Source organism: Falco peregrinus, chromosome 3 (genome assembly GCF_023634155.1).
Source record: "Falco peregrinus isolate bFalPer1 chromosome 3, bFalPer1.pri, whole genome shotgun sequence".
NCBI classification, from domain to species: Eukaryota; Metazoa; Chordata; class Aves; order Falconiformes; family Falconidae; genus Falco; species Falco peregrinus.
This window is the reverse complement of record NC_073723.1, coordinates 119076348-119096917: the sequence shown is the minus strand read 5'-3', so window position 1 is coordinate 119096917 and position 20570 is coordinate 119076348. Positions and strand designations below refer to the sequence as shown.

Here is a 20570-nt window from a genome sequence, read left to right as displayed (position 1 = left end):
CAAGGCTGGGCTTGTCAGTCACCCCCCCGGGCACGGCGAGGGGCCCCGCAGCTGGAGGGGTGCAGCCCCCACTCCTCCTCCCTGCCGCCCCGCAGCTCGCTGGGCTCTGCCGCTGCCCACCCAACACCCCGCAGGTACCGGTCCCCGGCGGGATGCTCTGTGCATCCCAGGCAGGGGTGGGGGTGGCTCGGAGGGGAGCGACCACCCCGGGGGGGGTTTGCTGAGCAAATGGGGCAGGGAGGGTCACTGTGCCCGTGCTGCCCGGAGGGGTGCCAGGGGGCAGAACTGGGGCCTGGGACCCCCTGCTGCCCCGCTGTCCCTGGGGGGCAGCTTCTCACCCCGGGCAGCCCCCAGGGCGCGGGCAGGGAGCGGCAGGTGCTGGGCCACGTGCCACGTGCCACCGAGGCGAGGGCAGCGGTGGTGCCGGCAGGGCTGCGGCACAGCCCCGGCAGGTAACCCTATCCCCCCGCGCCCCTGCCGCCCGCCTGCCGGCGAGGGACGCAGCCCAGGCTCCCGCTCCTGAAATTTATTTTAATGTAAACCTAGCTCTAAGGCAGCTTTTTCTCATTTTTAAACTATTTCATATCAATCCTTGGCCTGACATTTGTTTTCTTTGAGTGCGGTGGGGAGCGTGGTCGGCATTGCTGAGGATATCTCCTCAGGAATCTTGGCAGAGGCGGCTCCCTATCTTTGAAGCAATGGCAAATGCAAAACAGAAGGCAGATATTAGAGAAGCATAAACAATATTTTCCCCCTGCTAACCCCAGAAGCGGTGCAGCGGCCGGCTCAGTGACACGGCGGTGGGGGGACCCCGTGCCCGGACCCCACCGGCAGCACAGCACCTGCCTGGCCCCCAGCACCACTCTGGGGCAGGTCCCCATCACCTGCAGCCAACAGCACTGGGCAGAGGCACGTGGCTAATGTGGTCCCAAGGGCTGTGACCAACCCGCCGGGACGGGGAGCGGTGACAGCCGAGGAATGGTCATGCCAGGAGAATTTGCAGTGGATGGGGGAGGCTGGTGCAGCTGGGGGTGCCCCCATTGGGGTCTTGCACTGTTGGGGGCTGAGAGCCAGGCTCTGGGGTCACCCCCTAAATGCTCACACCGAAGGAAATGCGGCTTTGGGGGTGAAGCTGTTTTCCCTGGCGTGTTACAGCAGAGGGGTTTGCAGGACGTGCAGGGCCGGAGCAGGGGCTGCCCAGCCAGGCGGGATGCAGGCAGCACGGGATCAGCCAGGAGCACGCAGGCTCACCTGGGGGTGTTGCTAAAAAACTGGAAGAGGAGAAGAAACGGAGATCAAAGGCCTCAGCAAAACCCAGAGACAGGATTTCAACCCCTGACATTAAAATAAAATGACTGTTAGGATAAACATTGCAAGGCAGCTTCCCATCGCGGGCAGCCGGGCTCGCCGGCGGGCAGAGGCTGGGGTTATGTTCCTTGGTGTTTCACGCAGAAGAAGTTCTCTTGGCAGCTCACAAATTTGCCGTCATGTCTGGGCAGCTGGGAGAGCAGCGGAGGGCGGTGCTGGTGAGGTGCTCAGCCCAGGAAAACACCAGCGTGGGGGACGCCATGGTGGTAACGCTGTGCCGGGGAGCGAGGTGCCGACCAGTGGCACCAGTTCTGCTGAGAGCAGCTCGGGAGCTGCTGTCCCTGTGTGCTCCCGCTGCTCCAGAGCCTGTTTCCAGCGTGGTGCGAGGCCGCGATGGATGGAGCGTGTCTGTCCTGTGGGAGGGCAGCTGCCGCCGTTGAGGGTCCTTGTTGCAACTGGAGCCACCATGGGGATCCTTGAAGGTGGCAAGAGGAGAGCCGGGTGTCGGGGCTGATGAACGGAGGGGCTGGGATGGCGGCGATGGGGTCTGGGGCAGGAGAAGCTCCTGGACATGGTCGAGCAGAGCAGCTGCTCGCTGCTTAAAACCTAATCCACTGAGGAATGAACGTCCGTTCAGACCTGGCCTCTCCTCTTTGCTCTCAGCAGCTTGGGCATTTCTTGTCACCTTCATCGCCTGCCCTAAATTTCATCCCAGTGATGGATCATTAGGTGCTGAGGAAGTGGCTGAAAATGCTGCTGTGCTTGCGGTGAGGCCTTGGAGAGCCAGGCAGAGATGTCCAGCTTAGGGCAAGGTCCTCCCAAGTGAGCTCTGAAGGCACCGTAGGGCTCCTGCCCTCACCAGCGGCTCCGCACGGCACCGGCTCCCCTGGTGCTGTTACGGGCTCCCGCTGCTCCTCCATCGCCCGCATCCCCCCACGCAGGTGCTGTGGGGCTGGGCAGCGGCAGCGTTGCTGCATTCGCTGAGGCGCAGGAGCTGCATCCCTCGCAACGCTCATGCAGGCGCAGTGGGCTCCGGCAGCACCACCCCAGCTCTCGGCAGGGACTGTGTGGATGGGGACACGTGAGGTCTCTGGGGCATCCCTGCCCCACACATCCTGGCCCACGGTGGGGGCAGCAGCCCCCCCCCGAGCAAGCTGCCCTGGCCACTCCGAGCACCCCTGCCCCAAAAGGCTTAGGGCCGGACTGCAGCTCGTTATAATAAAGCAAATGACCCCAGCACGAGGCTGGAAGTTTAAATGTCTGCGGTTGATGGCCACTTGCCTGCAAATTCCCTGCAATGGGAATCGCTCTCTGCGGGTCCCTCCAGGCTTAGCAGATTTCTTTGCAAAATACCCGTTGCATTAGAAAACACGAGAACCCGTGCGCAGGAGCGGTGAGGGCAAAGTGGCGTCTGACCCACAGACCCGGGGTAGACACCGACTGCTTCCCACCAGAGCGATGTGTCCCCGGAGCAGGGGGGCTTTGGCTGGCTGTGCCGGTGTGCGTCCCTCGGAGCGATGCCCCCAAGCTGCTGCAGCTCGCTGGGGCTCACAGCCCGTGTCCCTCCCCGGGGCATCTGTGCAGATGGTCCACATCCCGCACCAGGATCCAGGCACAAGAAGCTGTGCTCAGGTACCGGCATGAGCCGGGGCTCACGCAGCCATTGGGACGCCGTGCGGCATGGCCCCCACTGCTGGCCTGCACAGACCCTGCGCAGCCCCCAGGAGAGGGGCTCCAGACCCTGCCCAGCGGCAGCCGGGGCAGCAAAGGGGATGGGACCCTCCGGCACCACCATCCTTGCTGCATGCCCCAGCTACGGCACTTGGCTCTTGCTCTGCTCGTCTTTTGGCCATCAGGGATGGCATCACTGCTGCCCCCTGGGCAGGCCACCATCCCGCTGGGAAGAGGAGGAGAGGGGAAGAAGAAGGGAAGAAAAAAATGAATCCCCACAAAAATGTCTTCATAACAGGAAACGTCTCATAAAATACCTGTGGTTTGGCATGTGTGATCCGACTGGTCAAACTATGCACCTGGCAGGCAACCCTGCTATTAATGCTGTGCACAGTCTGGTATTTCGGTGGAGCTGGGGCTGGCGGGGTGGGGTGGGGGGGGAGGACAGCACTGGGGAGTTTGGGGTGCAGAAACCCTCCGTCAGGGCCGGGGCGAGTGGGGGGACACGTCCCTTGGGTCTCACTCGCCTCCATGTGTGTCCGGGGGAATATCCCAGCTGTATTTTGGCAAAGGGACCACGGCACCCCAGGGATGCGGTGAACTGGGCCGAGCCTCATGCCCCAGGCAGAACCCGGCATTTCTGTGGCTTCGAGCCAGGATTTTCTACCCAGAGCTGGGTCCAAGCCAGCACGGACCCAGAGGTCTCTGTCTAGGTCTCCAAATGCCATGGTGCCCGCCATTCCCCATTCCCGAGGGATGGCTTCATCCCCACGGGCACTCTCGGCTCCAGCCGTGGCCAGGCACGTCGGCAGTGATCAGCCAGGTCCCCCACGCTCAGCGGAGGAGTTTTGACAGCTGGAGGTGAGGGATTAAGCCCTGAGCTGTGACCTGCGGCAGGCTCACGCCTTGCTGTGCTCCCGGCACACACACGTGGAGGGTCATTAATCCGCCTTAGCTGATCCCTGACCCAGCGGCTTCAGGATCAAGTGGCAGCACCGACCCTGTTGTCAGCACCACCGCCGGACCCCATGCTCCTTGGCTCCGGGTAATGTGCACCATGGGCAGCATGCACCCGGCAGCGTTCACTGTGCGCAGCATGCACGGGGCAGCGTGCACCGGGAAGTGTGCACTGGGCAGCGTGCACCGTGGGCAGCGTGGACTGGTCAGCATGCAGCGCAGGCAGCTGGGCAGCGTGCGCTGTGGGCAGCGTGCACCAGGCAGTGTGCACTGCTGGCAGCGTGCACCACAGGTACCGTGCACCACGGGCAGTGTGCAGCGTGGGCAGCGTGCACCACACAGGCCCCTGCTATGGCCCAAGTGCCAGCAGCGCGGGGCATCGCCCGGCCAGCGCGGTGGGGCAGGGTGCAGATCCTGCATATGGCAGATGGCTCAGGCGTGTCAGGAGGTGAGTCAGGACAGGGAGAAACACCCAGCTGGGTTTTGCAGCGAGCTCTTCCAGCAGCTGCCTGCCAGCCAGGTTGCGTGTGTCTGCCTTGTGTCCTACACCCATCCCCGGGCTCTTCCTGCCGCAGCAGCTCCCCCGCTGCAGCCCCCCAAGGCCAGCTCCTCTCCTGCGCCCTGGCACGGCCACGGGTGCCCCGAGTTTCACACATGCCAGCGGGCTGGTGGCTACCCAGAGCAGCTCAGCCCGTGGCCTCTCCTTCAGCCCTCCGCCCTGACCGCCTCCGCAGTAGTTGCAAACGCCGCAGGAGTTAATTAGCATGGAGCCCCCCCCCCCCCCCCGCATCGGAGATAATTTGGCTGCAACCCCTGCCTGGACCAGAGCAGTATGGATGGACACAGCCACCACCCACTGCAAGCTGGGCTGGAGGCACCACGGGGCTGTGCTGCAGGGCAGTGCTGTGCCGTTCCGTGCCGTGCCGTGCCATGCCATGCTGTGTGGTGCTGTGCCATGCCGTGCCGTGCCATGCTGTGCCATGCTGTGCCGTGCCATGCCATGGGATGCTGTGCCGTGCCATGCCATGCCGTGCTATTCTGTGCCATGCCCAGCCTGCTCTGCGCCGGGGCCAGGCACGGGTGCTGCAGGGGTGGCAGGAGGCTGCTGCAGATGGGGTGGGGTGGATGGGGTTTTTTTGCGTCAAGGAAAATGTTTTCTTGTTCCCTGGGCTGACGGGTGGGCGAGGCTCCGGGTCTGTGCGGCGCATACAGCAGCTTTTGGATCAGATCAGGTTCATGCATTTAAGGACCAGCTTGTGCCAAGCCTCTCCCCGCGCCCCGGCGCTGCTCTGCTGAGCTGCTGCCTGATGCCTTTGGCTTTCGCAGCCCGGCCTACGGAAACAACGTGCTCGCTCTCTGTTTCAATAGCTCACTTTTTGTTTTTGACTCATTTTATTATTATTTTTAAAGCATGTGTAGTGCAAACCAAATCATCCACCTCCCACTGGAGTCAGTCCAGCCCCGTGTTGGGTTTGGAAAACCTCCCTGCTTTATTTTTTATTGTAAATGACCGGAGGATGGAGTGGCTCGATGGGACATGGCGGCGTCCAAACCCGCGCTGCTCCAGCCCACCCACACACGCCGGCTGCTTTCTCGGTGCTTTCTCTTTGCAGTGTCCACCCGCGCCGGGGGAGTGCGTGAGGTGCTCCCCACCACTCGCCAGCAGCCCGGGGTGAGCTCCTGCCACAATTTGCAGAAGTGGTACCCATGCCCCCGTGCTCGGCATGGGGATCAGGACAGGGATAGGGCCACACCAGTGAGCCTGGGCGCATGGTTGAAACGCACCGAAGGTCCCATCCTGGCTCATCCCTGTGCCCCAGCAACCCTCCATGGGGGCTGGCGTGGCGCTGGGTTTGATGCAGGGCCAGGGCCAGCGAGCGGCGCGCCGTGCCCCGCGCAGATCATGCTTTTACTGCCAGGTTTAAACAAGTTCTCCATTTTACTGACCTTCAATTGCAATCGCAGATCCCCTGTGGATCACATATATTGACTTAAAAAATAATTAGCCTTGAAGGGCGCAGGCGCGGTGCCTGCCTGCCAGGCCCATAATTAATATTTAAATAACAGGAGCCATAAATCAGCTGCAGCGAACAAGCCCCTGGTTGTGTGCACGGGGAAGCGCGCGGCCGTGTTGCTCGCAGGAAAGTCCCCTGGGTCTGTGGGTGTCTGGGAGCGTTGACATGGATGCTGCAGGGAGAGGGGGACGGGGGGGCGGCAGCAGCCCCCTTCCACTGGGAAGGGCCAGGGGCAGCGTGCCGGGAGCGCGCCGGGCTGAGTAGCACAAGCCACAGAGTGTTTCTGGAGTGCTGGGGGTGGCACAAGCTCCAGCTGCCTGAGCCCCTGCGCTCCTGCGAGAACAAGGTGACATTTCTTGTCTCCTTTCTCATGCTTTAAGTGTGAGATTTTTTTTTCCTTTTCCTGGAGCTTTCATTGCGTGCCAGGGGTTTTTAACACGTCTACTCACCGACTGCCAGGGGAGCAGACACTTGCACAGTTAGCACGGCGGCGGCGCGCTCTGAAGCCATGCCAGGGGTCTCCGTGCCGCGCCGCCGCACCAGCTGTAGCTGGGTCGGGCCCCCACTCCCCCTGGAGCCAAGCAGCCGAGCCCCATCCCTGTTCCAGCATCCCTGGGGGAGCAGCACCGCGTTGCTGGACCCCTGGTGCGCTCCCCCTGCGCGAACTCTCCTGGCTTAGCTGCTCCTGCTGGGCTTGCCTTTTCCGCCAGGAGCAGTTGTGGTTGAACTACTGGACCGTGCCAGGGGGGCTGGTGCCGTCTCCAAAGGGTGGCAGCGTGGTTGGCCATGGTGCCCCGGCAGCAGAGCATGGTGAGCCCTGTCCTGCAGCGCTGGGGCTGCGAGGGGCTGCGCTCCAGAGCCCCCAAAGCATCTCCCCTGCTCCAGGAGGGAAAAAAGTGGCTCCTCCTGGGATTTCTGCTGGCTGTACTGGAGTGGCACCGAAACCTGGGCGAAGCCATCAGGGGCACAGTGACCCCATCTGCACCATGAACCAGCCGACGTTTGCAACCTGCCCTGGGAGACGAGAATGTTGCACGGCTGCTCGTGGTGATTAATTATCATTTCATAACGCAGGAGATTTCAGGCATGAAAGAGCCTCTTCACAGACACGTCGTGCACACTTTATCCATCATGTGAGACTCCAGATGTTTCCATTTTATTCTTATTAAATCACCGCCTGGAGAGCCCGGGTAATGGGAGGCCTCCTGCCCCGGTGCCGGGCACTGCCGTGGGCGATGGCAACGCACCAGAGACCCCTTTTCCTTGAGGGACAGAGACACGTGCCTGGAGGTGTCAGGCCAGGGCCCCCCCCCCCCATTGCTCCCACAGCCCCTTGGGAGAGCGGGGGCAGGTGGAATGATCCGTCTGGACCAAGGGAGAACGTGCAGGAGCTAAGCCCGTGTCTGGAGACGCCGGGTTGCAGACGGCCACCTCGGCGCGGAGCAGCGGGACTTGGTTTCGCGTCTGGCGCGCTGCAAACCCACGGTCGGAGCCAAAGCAGCTGGATCACCTTGTCCTCCCTTTCCCTTCCCCCCGGCTCCGGTTTCCCCCAGTCCTGTGTCTCTCCAAGGGCTGAGGTCTCACAGAAGGACAGGGGGACGTCGGCGAGCGTGCTGTGGCACCCAGCAGCGAGGGGCTGGGCCACCCCAGGGTGCTGCTTCCCTAGCGGGGGCTCATTTCAGCATCCTGGGAGGACCCCCGTGGAGGGGAGGAGCAGGGGTGAATAAAGCCCAGGTGGGAGAAGAGAGAGCAGGGAAGGGAGGGTGTTAGAGGTGGAGGCACAGGGGTCATACCAGGTAAGGAAAACAAATAAATAGCTGATTCAGGGGTTTGTTCTCCTCTTTTATTTAGCAGAAACTGTATTTTTACAGCTGCAATCCCTTAAAATGGGATTCTTTTTCCCTTAAACAAATCCTTGTAAAATAATGCTTCATAAAAATAAGCGTTCCTCTTCTCGACCCCGAAGACAGAAAAACAATAACGCCGGCAAGGCCCTCTCCGTGCCGCCAAGGAGGCTGGTGGTGGCTGTCACGCGTGTCCCTGGCTGTGCCCACCCAAGCCACAGCAGGGCTGGAGCCTGGCCGTGACCCCCACCCCGCGGGTGCTGCGGTGGGTATGGCACAGCACCAGTCCCGCTGGCTCCGGCAGGATGGGCAGAGCAGACCTCCTCTCCCAGCATCTGCCATGGCCACCTGCATCCCCGCAGGGGCCGGGCTCCACTGTGCCAGCAGTGGCAGAGCTGTCCCTGTCCCCTCCAGCCCCGGGCACTGCGCAGGGAGCACAAGGGACCCGGTTCCATGGGCTTTTACCAGGCAGGAGAGCAGCGGTCAAGGCTGCCTCATCACTGGAGACCGGCCAAGCACTTGTAGCATCAGGAACAATCCCCCGCCAGGGCTCCCCCCACCCTTTGCTTAAATTTTGTTTTAATTTAGGGGGTTTTGGGGGGGTGTTTTTTTTCTCCAGGCTGCAGCTTTTTTTTTTTTTTTTTTTTTTTTCCAATGCTGCTTCAGCAAAAGTGATTCAGGAAATTCCAATCAAATCCCAACGCGTAGCAGCCCTGCCCCTGCTCCCCGGCAGGAGAGGCAGAGAGCTTAATTCTCATTAATAACCACCACGGGTCAATTATTGCAAGAAGGAGGAAAACCAGCAAAGCTCTTTGGCATCACGTGTTATTTAAGCTTGCGAAAATAAATGTTCTTTGCAAATCAATCTGTTTGCAGCTCCGCGCATGGAGCTGGCAGAGAAAAAAGTTGCTAGAGGAAAGGTGTATTTATAGAGAATGTTTATTTTAAATAAACAGGCACTTGAGGCAGAAGCTGCTGCTCCCAAGTGCCGCAGCCCTCCCCTGGGCTTTCCCAGTTGAGGGCTCGAACCCTCACCCTCCAAGCGAGCTCCCAAAGTGCTGCAGTTGAGCCACAAATGCAGCGAGTCTCAGGCTGCAACACTGTGGGTTTGGTCCAGCACCCACTGGGAGACGCAGCACCCGTTTGGGAGATGCGGCACCCACCCAGCTGCTCCCGGGACAGGCAGTGGCAGCCCACGGGAGCCACAGCCAGAGCAGACGTGGCTTTTGTTAGAGGAGACCCTGCTCGCTCGAGAGATGTGACAGCAATGCAGGGCTCCGTGGGCTGTGGGTTTCACCCTGCCTTTTTTTCCCCTCCTCTTCTATACGTTAAAAAGATGTAAGACAAGCCTGATATGGAAATAACCCCAGGCAAACAAGTACCGGGGCAGGCTCTGAAAGGCTCTGCTGGGTGCTCGTCGTTAGTTATTGCTCATAAACTGTGTGTTTATTGTGCATCTCCCAGCCGGCACATGTTGGGAAGGGTAACGCGTTCAGGGCACGTGTGGTTCAGAAAAAGGCAATTTCAAGGCAGTCCTGCTCCTGCCAGGATCCTTCCCAGGTTCCCAGCTGATCCTTGTGTGACAGAGGGTGCGAACAGGGCTTGCAGGTGCCCGCTCTCACTGTTGCTTTGTCTGCAGGAGCAGTGGGGAGCAGGATGCTGTCGGACGCTGTGACGCTGCTGCTGGTCGTGGTGATGGTGGTCGGCCTTCGCTCGGCAGCGGGAGGCGGCGTGGCGGGCTATGCCCAAGTGAAGTACATGCAGCCCATGGTGAAGGGACCCCTGGGACCCCCCTTCCGTGAAGGCAAAGGGCAGTACCTGGGTAAGGGATGCGCTCTGCGGGACAGCGGGGAGGACATGGGGCCACAGCTGCCTGGGACACCTGCTGGCACAGCAGGATGGGGCCGTAGCATCCAGCAGCCACCAGGCACTCATCGTCCCCTCACCCCCGGGGCCGGTGCCCCCGGGGAGCAGCATGGCGTGGCTGAGGGTGCTGCTGTCCAAGGCATCTTTGGCCAAGCACAGAGGGGCCATTCAGGTCTCCTTAACCCCGTGCAGAAGGACAAAGATGGGCACAGAGGCTCAGCAGAGCCTCTTGGGCTGGGTGAGCACCCCGGGGTCCCTCCATCCGGGAGCCGGCGCTCAGAGGGGACCCACACGCCTTCTGCCCCCGTCCCGCGTCCTTGCCGGTAGCTTTGGGGCACAGCTCAGGGACGGGAGTCCTGGCACTCGCCATCTCTCCCTCTCACTGCTGTTAAACATGAGCCATCCCAGCAAGGCTTTTTCCACTCCTCCACCTATTCCGTTTTCCCTGGCTGTGTTTTGCACCAGCTGGGAAAGAAAAGAGAGCCAGGGCCGGAGCCGAGAGCCAGCCTAGCGAGGGAAGAGCAGGGCAGAGACATTTCCTCCTCAGACAGCAGCGACCAGGAACTCCACACATGTTAAATCGCTCCCCGCCGAGGCACGTGTGCCAGCAGAGAGGGGCAGAGGCACCGAGGTCACCGTGCCGCGCAGCCGAGCCTCCCGTGCCGCTTCCAGCCCGGAGCCCCTGCCCTCGCTGGAGTCCCGTGGGCCAGCCCAGGGCTCATTTTATACCCAGCCCTGGCCACGGGTGCCAGAGGTTAGAAGGCACAGGTGGGCCCACTGTGCCCCACAGCAGGAGGGTCATTAGCATGTGTTAATTGCACACCCCCTGGGGAGCTGCTCAGGAACTTGGGGTCTTTGCAAACACCACACCTGTTGAGTGGGATTGAGTTTCTCTGGCACGTCTCGGCTCATCGGGGCATCCCTCTGCCCAGCGAGCCCCCAGCACCTGCCCGAGGTGCCCACAACCCCCGCTGCACCCCGGGCAGCAGCACGGTACCTTCGGCTCAAGACGAGATGGAGGGGAAGGTCCGAGCCTTTTCCTGCATGCCAAACACAGCAGTTCCCCACGCGCTCTCCGGGGCCAGCCGGCGGGATGGGGCAGTGCTGGGGCTCCGGTGCCCGCACCCACCAGGTCAGTGCTTGGCCCTTGGGAAGAGCTGCCAGAGCCCCCGCCTTGGGTTCACACAGACCCAGACCCTCCGGGGAGCTGAAGTCTTGGCTCTGCGAGGAGAAACTGGAGAAGGCTTGGCTGCCGGTGGCTGATTTACTGCTGGGCTGAATGGCTTATCAGGAGTTCAGCTCAGCACATATGTCAGAAAACACACAGCAAAACCTGGAGCTGAAGCATGCTCTGAGCCCCCTCACCTCCCTGCCCCCTTCCCAGCTGTTGTAAAGCTGCTCCCTGAATCCCAGCCAGAGACAAAACCTTCTAGCGTAGCGCAGGAACGTTTCGGCTGCTGGTGGGACTGGATTCAAATATCTCCCCGCTGCTTTTCCTTCTTTTTTCCTTTTCTTCCTATACACTGGAGCGGCTTGCACTGCCTGCTAACTGCGGCGGAGAGAGGAGTGAGCACCCCGGGCTGCTTGCGAGGTGTGATTTGGGTGCGAGCTTTGGCAGGTGACACCAGGCACGGGTTAGAGGGGACAATGAGGCAGGACAGAGCACAGGAGTCCCCTGGACATTACCCTCCTAAAACCCCTGGGAAAGAGAAAACGGGCAGGGAGATGCAGGCAAGGGGGCTGCACGGAGGCTGCTGGGGAAGCTGGTGCCTCCTGGATCCCACCGAGCTCCCATCTCTGCTTAACCTCTCATTTGGCAAGGAAAATCCCTGCTGGCCTTCTGCCCTGCTCAGGGAGCTCAGCTGACTCGCCGCGATGGCGCAGGGCCGTGCCGTGCCCCAGCAGGTTACCCCCAAGCCGATGGGGAGCTCTGTGGGCCCCCCTGAGCTGTGACCCCCACCTGGGGGCCCAGGCCAGACCCGGGGGGCAATGCAGGCTTGCGGGTGCCATCCAGTGAGAGGCAGGGCTGGTTTCCTCAGGGTACCAGACACCTTTTCTGACCCAAAAATAGACTCCCCAGGAGCACGGAGGCAGCTCTGGGCAGGAGATGCTGCGAAATGCTAAAACACTAAAAGCATTTCAGCAGGTATTTGCACAGTTGGGTTTTATTCTGGCTTGGTTAAAACCGTGTCTGTGCAGCTTGCAGACAGGTAAACCCACTGCTGGGTGCTGGCCAGGGCTCAGGGAGCTCGGCATTTCCCCATGCACGTGGGGAGCCAAGGCAGTGGTAGCCCACCTCGGGGCAGCGATACAGCACAGGTGATGCCCGGGGCAGGGGCTTACGCCAGGCAAGCAGAATATTCCCCTCTAGCCACCGCACAGAGGGTTCACCTCGGGGCAGTGGCCTCAGCTGCAAAGGTAAAGGAGCACTTTTCACCTCCCCAGGCGATGGCAAGCTCCATGGAGAGTCAAGGACTTCAGGGCTGAGCTGCCCAGGAGGTGGGAGCAGGCAGGTGCTGGGCAGCGCCTGGGCTGCTGCTACACGGTGTCCCCAGAGCCAGTGGCCCACAGGTCCCGCTGCTGTTAAAGGGACTCAATCCTGCAGTCCCTGTGGGGCTGTTGCTTGATGCATGCGGCCAAGAGGTCCTTTCCCTTAGCTCCTGCCGACGTGGAAACCTTGCCACTTCCATGCTCCTCTCTGCAGTCTGCTCCCATCTCACCGCCATCCCCTTGCACGGCAGCTCCACCTGTCAGAGCTGTGGCTGGGCTTGGTGCTGTGCTGTGCTGAGCCTCCCCGCACGGCTCAGGGCACCCGCTGCAACAAGAGCTGCAGTAACAGAGGGATGGGATGACAGATGCAGGAACACTGGTCCCAGGCAATGTCCCTATGAGCCTGTGAAACTCACTCTCACGAGACAGGGCTTGGCAGCAGCACTGGAACCAGGAGCTCGGCGTGGCCCTGCCATGGAGCAGCCAACCTCTCCTTCCTGCGGTGTCATCCGGCCGCGCTGGCCAGACCCGCTGCTGACTGCTCGTGGCTGGGAACCACTTCCCATCCTGCTGCATTATTCCTTTGCTGGCCAGTCCATGCTGCCAGGTCCCTCCTCCAGGCGTGCAGGGGTTCTTACCGGGACGAAGGCAGCTCCGGAGTGGCTGCAGGATCTGTCTGGACGCGTCCATGCTCCTCGGGAGGTGGAAAGCTCTGTGGTGCCCAAGCAGGAGCTCGCAGGGGCTGTGCCTGCTCCTTCCCCTTCCCGCTGCCCCAGCTGGCTCTTTGCATTAGCATTCATGGCAGCTTTTGTTCATGCTTCGAGGGGAACACATAACCCCATGCTGCTGCTGTGAAATGCAGAGCTCTGAGACATGCGTCTGTGGTAAGACATGGGCTTTTGAAATTGGATACCGCTGCGGCTGCCATGTCCCAGTTTCTCTCCGCTAACGTCCCCGGTTTGGTTTTCCCGTCTGCTTTTTTGGCCGCCTGCAAGTTGGCAGCTCTCGCCTGGCGTTTCTCTTCACTGCGTTGTGTGAGAGTGTGTTTCTTTTTCCTTCCTTCTTGGGCTCAGCTGTAGATCCTTGTTCTGATTCCATGCAAAATGACCTAGAAAACTAATTCTTTACAAACCATTGCAAGAAGAAAAAAAAAAGGGGGGGCGGGATGACAGAAAACACATTGAAATAATTTTCTGGAGAAAATTTTTTCCAGAATTCAAACCCCAGAAATCCACTTCAGTGCAACACTTCACATCTCCCTTGTCTTCTTTCCCACACCGTTTTCTGGGGTGAGGAGCAGGAGATTTGCAGAAATCTAGTGGCAGTGTCATGACAGACAAGTATTTCCGTAATCAAGACAGCCAAGTGACCTCTATTACAGCCTAGGCTGCGGGCCAGGCTTTGATATATAGATAAGCTCTGAAAATGTTTCCATTACCAAAAGAAAAACAAGCAGGCACCAGGTTTGGAAATGGCCTGGGCTAATTGCTGTGCTTAGGAAAGGTAGAGCCACCTCCGATGCACCGGGAACGGTGCCTGCTGCCGCCACAGTTATTCTTTTCACGTGTCTCAAATCTCCGCTAATCTTTTCCCGTTGACTGAGAAAATCTCCGTGTTGGCGGATCCTGGTGCTCTGGGTGTCCGTGCTCCCAAGGCCCGGCTCAGCTCGCTGAATGCCCCGGCTGGGGGCCACTCTGGCAGACCTCGGGGTCGGACCCCCCACCTCCTCCTCAGTGCCATGCTGGGGCACGCAGCCCTCTGTTCTGCCCCCATCCCAGACGGGACTCATTCCCATGCCAGGAACTTGCCTGTGCAGATCTGTTCCCAATTGGAAGGATCTACCTCAGGCAGATTTAGTTAAAAATTGCCCGGGATGTCAAGGCCCTTTGCTCTGCCTTTTGCATTTTTCATCACAGTCCCATGTACATGCGACTGCCAAGTGTTTCCTTCATTTCAAGCTTCCCAAAAAAGAGTTTGTCAGATTTATTCTTTCTCGCCCGTTCCCGGTGTCACGTGGGAAGCAACACCCTGCCTGGGCCGGCCTCAAGGAGTTATTTATGCTTACGCCTGTGCTTTAAGTACTGAGCTGCGGTGGGCATGTAATCTGGCTCTCCTCGGCTTTGTAGTCTCTCAGCCCATTAGTTTCTTTCTTATATCCGTTTGCAAAAGACCTCTATAAATTCTTTAAATGTCAAGTGGTTACGGCCTATTCCCAGCTGGGCTGACTCATTTGGACATAACCAAGGTTGCATTTCCCTTGCAGCTATTGGCTTTTCCTCCATCCTCAGCGCTTTTTTTCTTTTTGCTGAGTTTTTTCTCTGCCTTGCTGGACACGGGAGCTGAGCCAGTGAGCACTGGGGGCATGTCTTAACCCATACATGAATCACCTCTTCAGTCTCTCAAGTACATGTCCAAGAGTTTTCTTTTTAATCCAAAAGGATTAAAGGTCTCCTGAGGCCCTGGACTCGCAGGATGGGGTGGAGGGATTATCCTCAGCCTTGGCTTGCTCCGTCACCATCCTCTCGGCTGAGCCCAGGCAGGAGCGACTGAATCCCACGGTGCTTTCAAGGCCGCTGGGAAGTGAGGCAGTGGGAGGTTTGAATCCAGCTCCTAAAAAAACCTCACAGCAGGTCATCACAAAGCAACACTGCCAGAGCCGACGGCAATTGCTGGTCTTGTTGACACCCTCTCTGGAGGGATGGATGGAGTAAGGCCTGGATTAGTACCCTGGATTCCGGCCAAGGTCTTGCCTCAAGACACTCCTGCTGATTCGGTGGCCCAGAAAGCCACCGTGGCCATGTTTAAATCAAACCATGTCTAGAGAAGGGCGCTCCTGCAAGCAGAGACCCCAGCAGTGCCGAAGCCCCTGGCTTTAACACCCTGAGGGCATCACACACCAGGCACGCTCCTCCGTCCACCGGCCCCACTAAAGCTCCATGTCTCCTCTCTCCACAGACATGCCGCCGCTACTGCCGATGGACCTCAAAGGGGAGCCAGGACCACCGGGGAAGCCTGGCCCACGCGGACCCCCAGGGCCCCCCGGCTACCCGGGCAAGCCGGGCACGGGGAAGCCAGGAATGCACGGCCAGCCTGGGCCTGCTGGCCCCCCCGGCTTCTCTGGCATTGGGAAACCCGGCATCCCAGGACTCCCCGGCAAGGCGGGTATGAAAGGGATGCCTGGTGCCAAGGGTGAGCCCGGCATGCGAGGAGAGCAAGGGCCGAGAGGACTGCCTGGCCCCCCGGGGCTGCCGGGGCCAGCCGGCATCTCGGTCAATGGGAAGCCGGGCCCGCAGGGTGGCCCTGGCCTGCCCGGCTTTCGTGGCGAGCCTGGCCCAAAGGGAGAGCCAGGTCCCCGCGGGGAGCGAGGGATGAAGGGTGAAAATGGCGTGGGGAAGCCAGGGTTACCGGGGCCCCGAGGGAACGGGGGCCCTCCCGGCCCCGCGGGGCCCCCAGGGCCTGTCGGCGTTGGAAAACCCGGCCTCGATGGCCTGCCGGGTGCACCGGGGGAGAAGGGTGACATGGGCCCTCCGGGTGGGCCTGGTGTCAACGGGGAGCCTGGCCCCATGGGGCCCCGCGGGCCCCCCGGCCTCGACGGGATCGGGGTGCCAGGCGCTGCAGGGGTGCCAGGGATACAGGGCCCCATGGGACCGAAAGGGGAGCCCGGGATCCGCGGCCTCCCTGGCCTGCCAGGCCCGACGGGCTATGGGAAGCCGGGCTTGCCCGGCCTTAAAGGGGACCGTGGGCAGCCGGGGGTGCCGGGAGCCATCGGCGACAAGGGGGAGCCTGGCATTGATGGTGAGCCGGGCGAGCCGGGCCCTGCTGGCATCATCGGGCCGCCAGGCCCGCCGGGGTCCATGGGCCTGCCGGGCAAGCACGGGCTGCCTGGCTCCAAAGGGGACGTGGGGCCGAGTGGCCCCCCCGGGATGCCAGGGATGCGTGGCGACCAGGGCCCCAATGGCTTCGCAGGGAAGCCGGGGGTGCCGGGAGAAAGGGGCCTGCCTGGGTCACTGGGACCCCCCGGCCCAACAGGCCCCAAAGGAGAACCAGGGTTCATTGGCCTCCCAGGGGTGCCGGGGTTAACGGGGGGGCCTGGGCCGAAAGGGGACGGTGGGATCCCAGGGCAGCCGGGGCTGAGGGGCCCCTCGGGCATCCCGGGCTTGCAAGGACCCGCGGGTCCCATGGGGCCTCAGGGGTTACCAGGGCTGAAAGGAGAGCCTGGGCTCCCAGGGGTTCCTGGTGAGGGGAAGGCTGGCGAGCCTGGCATGGCCGGACCCATCGGCCCACCAGGAATGCCAGGAACGCCGGGGATGAACGGGCCACCAGGGCCGCCAGGGCCACCCGGTCCGCCGGGAGCGCCCGGGGTGTTCGACGAGACTGGCATCGCGGGGCTGCACCTGCCGGACGGAGGCGTGGAGGGGGCCGTGCTGGGGAACGGCAAGGCAGGGAAGCCGCAGTACGGCCGAGGAGAGCTCTCTGCCCGGATCGCACCAGCCTTCACCGCCATCCTCACCTCCCCCTTCCCAGCCTCGGGCATGCCGGTCAAGTTTGACCGGACTTTGTATAATGGGCACAACGGCTACAACCCAGTCACCGGGATATTCACCTGCCCCGTATCCGGCATCTACTACTTTGCCTACCACGTGCACGTCAAAGGGACTAACGTTTGGGTGGCGCTTTATAAGAACAACGTGCCTGCCACCTACACCTACGACGAGTACAAAAAGGGCTACCTGGACCAGGCCTCGGGCAGTGCCGTGCTTGAACTCAAGGAGAATGACCAAGTCTGGGTACAAATGCCCTCGGACCAGGCCAACGGGTTGTACTCCACGGAATACATCCACTCCTCCTTCTCTGGGTTCCTGCTTTGCCCCACATAACGGCTGCTGGGCATGTTTCCTTTTCACCCACTTTAGCCATAAACTGTCTTTTTTTTTTTTTTTTTTTGATAAAAAAGTTTTTTAAAATTAATACAAAAAAGAAAAATCACTGGGAAGAACGCGCAAGCCGTTGTCGTGGGACCTTGCTTCAAGCTGTTTGATCCACGAGTCAAGAGGGTAATTGGAAAGGAGACACATATCAATCTTTTTTGGGGGAGGGAGAAGGGAGGGAGGGGAGTGACTTCCTCAGCAAAGCGTATTTGGAATAAATTTTACCCTACTGACTGTACATCAAACACAGGAACGCACTTGGGATGGCAAGGATCTGGCTCTGCAGTAAACCGCTCTGTGATCCAGGGAGGGTCCCCTCTGGAAGGCCAGACCCCTTCTGGTCTGTAATCAAGTGCCCTTGTTTCCCGTTTTGAGTACTAGTTAAATAAATACAGCTGTTGTAGTGGATGGTGTATTTGCTAACCAGCGCAGGGGTCCCAGGCACTTATCACAAGCCTGTACAGCAGCAGAGATCCATGATGGATTGAGAAATTCCCTTCCCAAACCATCAGATGCCCAAGTTCCAGTCTCACGGATGCCTACTTTTTCAGACTGTGCTTTGAGGTGGAGTCTCTCCGATTCACTCTGGATTCAGTATGGTTGGATTTACAATCCTACAAAGTGGAACACTTTGCATAAGCACCTTCTTACAAGAAGTAAATATTACTTTTAACCCTCCCTCACCCAGCACCTTTAGGAATAAAAACATCCAGCCATCAGTATCTGGGAGGATGACAGACAACCTGTTCCAAACCCGCTGTGGGAAGCTGGGACCCCTGGGATGCACAACAATCCTCTCTCTTGAGTGAATTCAGCTACCAGCAAGTCCAAGGGCTACTTCTGTCCTGTCCATTTCCCTGCAGCCCAAAGACTTGCTTGGCCTTGTGAGCATCTTATTTGTTGACAACCCAAGGATGGCACTGCAAGCCTGGCTTACGGTGCTTCTAGCCTGGCTTGACAGAAGGTTTAGGGGTGCTTTCTCCGAAGTGCCACTTATAGACAACTTGCTTTTACTGTCTCACTATTTCGGGATGTGTAAACTTTTGCATCGGTATCCCCCCTTTCTCTGGGGATCTTTTAATTAAGAAAAAATAGTGTTTGTTCTAACATTCCATTCAGTCATTTTACAACGGTGCTATTATCTACTTAACAATGTTAATTTACAAGTCTAGTGCAATATGTACCTGTAACAGTGCATCATTCCAGGTGCCGATCTGTGACTTAAGTTAAAAAAAAAAAAAAGCCAACCAATCATGTTTGTCTGTTGTTACCACTTTGTCTCACTAATGCTTGAAATGTTACCAACCTGAATATGAGCTACAAGGTTCTGGGAAAGGGATGCACGGATACTGACCACTTGGCTGCTCTGTCCTTTGGTAAAGGGAGCAACTGAACCCTGTTGCTTTGCAGATTTTCTCATGGTAGAATAGTCATTGTCACTTGCACTTACAGTAAAATGATTCTCCTCATCCCAGGCAAGTAGCACGCTGCTGAAGTTAATCCGCATGCGTTACACTGCGTGTCCCTCTGCAAAGGCACATCCCTGAGAAAGCAGCAACAATTTGGTCACCAGCTGAGCAACGATTACCCTTGAATTTTCCTAAAGCCTGTTCAATGGCCAAAGAAATGTAGCAAGAATGGGACTTGGGATTGTTCTCCAGACGGACTGTACAAGATACTTAAAACAACTTTTCTTTTTCTCTGTTTGTTTTTCTCCTTAAGTCTGTCCTGTGTTTCTGCCTCTTGCCATCCAGGGCTTCCTTTTAAAAACACACCTATCCCTGAAATTAAGATACACAAAAAGGAAACTTACAGTTGAAAGACCAGCGCTTCAGCTGCTGCCCTGCTGGGCCTGGCATGTCCCCCTCCCCGGGATTTTTCTCCCCAGAAAGCTGCAAGTTTCATAGAAAGATTAAACCTTCTCAAGCTGAAAGGCTGCCCCAGCGTCTGATCCCACTGGACGTTTGTAACTCCTAAAGGCAGGGAGGTGTCAGGACCACCTGGGTTTTGATCGTAACAGGTTACTTCCCAACAGGAATAGGAGCCATACGAAAAAAGTCCCTAAAATTAAAAGTGGAAGCTCAGATGTTTTCTTCAAGCCCAGGCTTGGGAGGGGAGGGTGCTAGGATAGGGCCTGCGTCTCCTTTATTGAAGTGTCTTTCCTGTGGAGAACAGCAAGGAACTCGAGCTGGTGCCAGCAGCGGGGTCTGGCTCCCACCGCGCGGGCGTGCACACTACCTGCAGCAGGGCCAGGAGCTTCTCGTCCCCCAGCCACGCGCTGGGGTGGAAGCTCCCTCCTGTTACTCAGCAAAGCAACTTATTTATACTGTGTTCTAACCTACATTCCATCTTTTTTTTTTTTTTTTTTGTTCTGTTTTGTTTTACTCAAAACTTCTTGTTCTAGCTGGCAAAAAGCAATGACAAAAATACTCACTATAACCACACCGAGACGTTAACTCGTTCAGTGCTGTAGATACTGTTTCGCAATCTCACTTTCCCTTCATGTGCAGAGCATAAACCATAATCAACCTTCCGCAGCTATATAACCTGTTACATTTACACAGTAATTGAAAGGCAAAGATATTACACGCACATAGAGCTAGGCTAGAAAAACGATGCACAGGATGAGGGAGGCTGTTCACTAAACTGGACACTGTCAGGAAGAATTTTTTTTCTGGAGTACTGAGTACGTGATATTCGCCAGCAGAAAGGATTATTTTCTGTCGTGTGTGTGAGCGCATGGGATTTTGGTTTCAATCACAATAGTAAAAAAGGTTGGGTTGGATGAAGTATGTCTATTTTTAATTATGAAAACTGCATTACAATGTGCATTTTTATATACAAATTCTTACTATTTTTTTTAAATTTGCCTCTAGTATGTTCATTTCTAACCTAGTATATAGAAGTTTTTAGTTTTGTAAATACTTATTACATGCACTGTCTGTCATAGTAAAAGTTGGTTTAAAATGCACTCTTTTTGTGATCAGAAACTGGCCTTCTCTTCAGAACTAAAACTACAGTACTTGATTGTATTGACAAAACATCAATAAAACTTATTGTATAAAAGGTGGGCTCAGCTGTGCCTTTGTCCTGTTATTAACGGGCTTGCCCAGCCTTGCTGGTGAGACCAGTCATACAGACCTCTTGCACTGCATTTCCTTCCCAAATCCAGCTGACTTGTTCCCAGCAGATTTGTTTCCCAATTAATATTTTTATGTGTAAGAAGGCACTGCATGTTTGTTGTGATTAAGGAAAAGATTCCCGTCTCCAGAAGTCCATTCTGAAAAAGGGATGAAATCCAGACCCTTCCAGACTGGCAATTATTAATTTGAGGAAGTTCAGTCAAAGTGTTGGGGATTCCCTTTCCCTTCTGGTTTTTCCATGACACTGTTTTAGGATTTTTGCTATCTACACAACCTTGTCTACAGCCAACCTCCACATCCCGGGCAGCAAAAGTAGTCAATGCAGTAACACGCAGAAGAAATGATGAA

The 20570-nt window shown here is 58.0% G+C and overlaps 2 protein-coding genes and 1 long non-coding RNA gene across 3 annotated transcripts in view; 2 read left to right on the top strand and 1 right to left on the bottom strand.

Moving 5' to 3' along the window:
* The window catches only part of COL8A2 (collagen type VIII alpha 2 chain), a 31376-nt gene extending 14242 nt beyond the window's left edge, over positions 1–17134 (top strand). Inside the window, exons 2-3 of the mRNA XM_055798324.1 lie at positions 9435–9617; positions 15107–17134. Of these exons, the coding sequence (XP_055654299.1) occupies positions 9452–9617; positions 15107–17028 (2088 nt within the window). The 5' untranslated portion in view covers positions 9435–9451 and the 3' untranslated portion in view covers positions 17029–17134. The remainder of the gene's footprint in view (positions 1–9434; positions 9618–15106) is intronic.
* C3H1orf216 (chromosome 3 C1orf216 homolog) overlaps positions 1–20570 on the top strand; it is a 203513-nt gene that overhangs the window by 37783 nt on the left and 145160 nt on the right. The window lies entirely within an intron of this gene.
* LOC129783999 (uncharacterized) lies at positions 17584–19144 on the bottom strand. The gene is made up of 3 exons (XR_008746243.1): positions 18893–19144; positions 18530–18622; positions 17584–17693 (listed from the first exon to the last, which is right to left on the bottom strand). It is a non-coding gene; the product is annotated as an uncharacterized LOC129783999 (long non-coding RNA).